Below are 3,766 nucleotides of genomic sequence, written 5' to 3' on the forward strand. Positions count from 1 at the left end.
AAAAAAAAAAAAAAAAAAAAAAAAAATGAAACTTCTAATATTTTAATAACACCAAACATATTTTTATAATTAAATTTAGTTTTAAAAAATATATTTATATAAAATAAATTAATTTGATCTTTTTTTTTTTTTTTTTTTTTTTGTTTTCCCATTTTTTGTTACTTTAACATATATTATTTTAAATATTTATTAATTTATTTTTTTTTTTTATACCTATACTATCTTTGTCGGTATTATCTTCTGAGTCATTTAGAGGAATTAGGGTTGGTGGTATTCCACGAACTGTTAATGGCAAATTTTTAAAAATAAAACTTTCATTTTTTAAGAATTTAGATTTTTTATTAGACATTAAGGTTGTAATTGTTTGATAAATATTTTCATTTAAGTTCTCACAACAAGATATATCTAAAAATTCTAGTGGACAAAAAGAAGTTTTTAATGAATTTATTAGAAAAGATATTCCTTCATTATCTATTAGACAACCAGATAAATTAAGAAATTTTAATCCTTTAAAACAATTATATGAAAAGAAATTATAACAATTATAAAATTGATCATTTTTATTATAAATTAAATTTCTCCTTTTTTCTTGCAAATATAAATTTTTTGATATATCGCTTGCCTTATTAAAGTTAAATATTCCTATACATGAAAAAAAATTATTTTCTTCTTTATGTCTGTTTATTATTAAATTTTTTAACTCTTTTATTTTATTTATATGTTCCTTTGTGTGAACTCCTTTGGATTCTAATTTGTGATTGCCTTCTGAATTTTTTGTATATGAACATATATCTTTGAAGTTATTTATATATGAATTGGATTCACAATTTTGTGAATTTATTTGATAAAATTCTTCATTTTCATATAAAGAAGAGCATTTTTTCTTCTTAAAATTTTTTGTATTGATTGAATTTTTTATTATTTTAGATTGAGCTGATAATGCATAAGATATGTAATTACATGACTCGTTTGATAACTTGTTGTACGATAAGGATAGTTCGCAAATATTTAAATTAGTTGAAAGAGTACCATAACAAAACAATTTCATATTAACATCAGTTATGGAGTTATAAGACAAATTTATTACCTTCAATGTTTTATTATTTTTTAAGCATTCATGTAAATAATCAAGATTAGTTATACAATTATTAGATAAATCTATCTCTTTAATATTATTTTCATTATTTTTAAGAAAAAAGCAAAAATATTTAAAGCTTTCATCATTTATTTTATTATTTGAAAAACACAATATAGATAAATTTTTTGCTTTATGTAAATGTTTAATTAATTCTAAAAATATTTTATTTCCATCTTCTATTTTATTTAAATTATCACGGTTACAGCATATATCAGACAAATACAGTTCTTTTAAATTTAATTGAGTATCAAAAAATGTTTCAATATATTGAGAAAATAATTCTGCAGTAACGCTATTTTCAGATATATCTAATATTTCAATATTTTTACTTTTTTTAAATAAATTAGAAATACCAATATCATTAATTCCTATATTTTTCAGAATTAGTTTACATTTTTTATTATTATTTTCAATGGATGCACCTAATTTCAATATAAATTTCGTACCTAAAAAATTATCTGAAAAATCTATTTCATATAAGTTATTATCAATATATTCTATATCTTTTTTGCTATTATCCATAATCAACTTATTATAAAAAACGCTATCTACAGATACATTATTTTCTATACTTAAATTTTCTTCATCATTTAAATTTTGTGAAAAAAATTCTTCTATAATTTCAATAGAACCTTCATCTCTTATTAAATTATTTGATAAATTTATTGATTTTAAGAAAGGGAGATATTTTATGCATTTAGATAAAATTTTTGCACTATCCTTTAAAAAAAAAAAAAAAAAAAAAAATTGTAATATATATGTACATTTAATATACTGAAAAAGATATACAATTTATTAAAAGGTACTACTAAAAATATATATACATAGTTCTCATATTAACTAGAAAAATATTTTTCTTTTTTTTTTTTTTTTTTTTTGGTATTTTTTAATGTATTAAATGAATAGATATATTTATCTAACATTAGTTAAATTATTATTAGATAAGTTTAATATAACTAAATTTCTAGTTCTTAATATACACGGAATAAGTATAGATATCCCCCAGTCGTTAATATTTAGACTACTTAACTGTATTTCTTTCACTAAATTTAAATTTTTTGTTTTGTCATTTTCATATTCTGTTTGCTTATGAACATTCAAAGTAGAAACAAAATCAGCTATATCATCTTCATTTATTATAGGATTAGAAGAATAAATTATATTTTTATTTAATTTAAGTTTTTGTTCCCTTTTAATATAATTCATGTTCATTATTTCCTTTTTTAAAAAATTATTAAAAATTATGAATAATCATTTATTAACTTACATACTCTTTTTTTTTTTTTTTTTTTTTTTTTATTGAAATAATATAGAATTATCAAAACAAGATAATAATTAAGAAATAATAAGAAATTAAACAAAAAACAAATAATAGAAGCTACAAAAATATTTAAGAGAAAATGCCTTTTATTTAAGGAAAAAAGAAAAAATATATATTATTTTTTTTTTATAATAAATGAATAGCTATTGACATATTTAATTTCATTTTTTATTAATTTTAAATTAATTCTTCATAAAATATTTTAGAATAAGTTTCATATTCATTATTAATAACTTACAATTAAAATTACTTAAGAAAAAACTAAGAATAAAAAATTCTTTAAAATAATAGAAAAAAAAAAAAAGAAAATTGAAAAAATAAAAGATAAACTAGAAATAGGAATAAATCTATCAAAAAATAAAACATATTAGAATACTTTTTGTAAATTTGTTACAAATAAAAAAAAAAAAAAAAAAAAAAAAAAAACTTCATTATATATAATATATTAGTTTTTAAATAAAAACTTATGAAAAATTCTAACATTTAAGAAGAACTAGCATTATTTTTATTTTGTGTGTAAAGTTTTACAAAAACTATAAATATAAAAAGCTTTTATAATCAAAAAAAAATAATATAAACTAATAAGAAAATATGCAGAATATTTAAAAGTTAATATAAGCTTAAGATCATATTTACATACAGAAAAGAATACTAAAAATGTTTTTATTGTGTGCTTTTTAAGGAGTTTTTTCTTTTATTACTTTATTTTTCATTTTATAACAATATAGTTTTTGTTAATACTTTAAATGAGTAATATGAATGTATAATTTTATTATAAAAAACTAATGTCTTTGATATATTTTGAGAAAGATTAATTACCTTTAAATACAAACAAATTATATTTTAATTTTTTATAATTTTTTATTTTTTTAGATAAATTAAATAGAATAAGGATTATACTTAAAAACTAATGAAATTTTTCATTCCAATAAAAAAAAAAAAAAAAAGAAATGATTAAATTAATTAAAAATAATTTCTGGTTATGTTTAACTTTTTATGCAGTAAACCGAATTTGTTACAAATATATTCTCTTAAACAAAAAAATTAAAAAACAAAATTTTTCAAGTATAGCAAAAAAATATAGTTGTTTTTTAAAAAAAGTAAAAAAGTTATTAAAAATATGTTAAATAGTACTAAAATAAATAAATTATATATATTTTTTTTTTAAAATGTAAAAGAATTTTACAAAATATTAAAATAAAAAATAATATAATTTATTAGATTGGTATTTTATCATTAAAATTTAAAAAATATAATTAAAAAAAAAAAAAAAAAAAAAAAAAAAAAAAAAAAAAAAAAAAAAAAAA

The 3,766-nt window shown here is 16.3% G+C and overlaps 1 protein-coding gene across 1 annotated transcript in view; it reads right to left on the reverse strand.

Annotated features, from left to right (window-relative positions):
- LRR12 (leucine-rich repeat protein, putative) overlaps positions 1-2,350 on the reverse strand; it is a gene marked incomplete at both ends in the record, with an annotated part of 3,423 nt that extends 1,073 nt beyond the window's left edge. The window contains 2 exons of the mRNA XM_028673479.1: positions 214-1,858; positions 2,060-2,350. Coding sequence (XP_028529927.1) covers positions 214-1,858; positions 2,060-2,350 — 1,936 coding nt within the window. The remainder of the gene's footprint in view (positions 1-213; positions 1,859-2,059) is intronic.
- Positions 2,351-3,766: the final 1,416 nt, after the last annotated feature.

Source organism: Plasmodium gallinaceum (assembly GCF_900005855.1).
Source record: "Plasmodium gallinaceum strain 8A genome assembly, contig: PGAL8A_v1_130, whole genome shotgun sequence".
Taxonomy (NCBI): Eukaryota; Apicomplexa; class Aconoidasida; order Haemosporida; family Plasmodiidae; genus Plasmodium; species Plasmodium gallinaceum.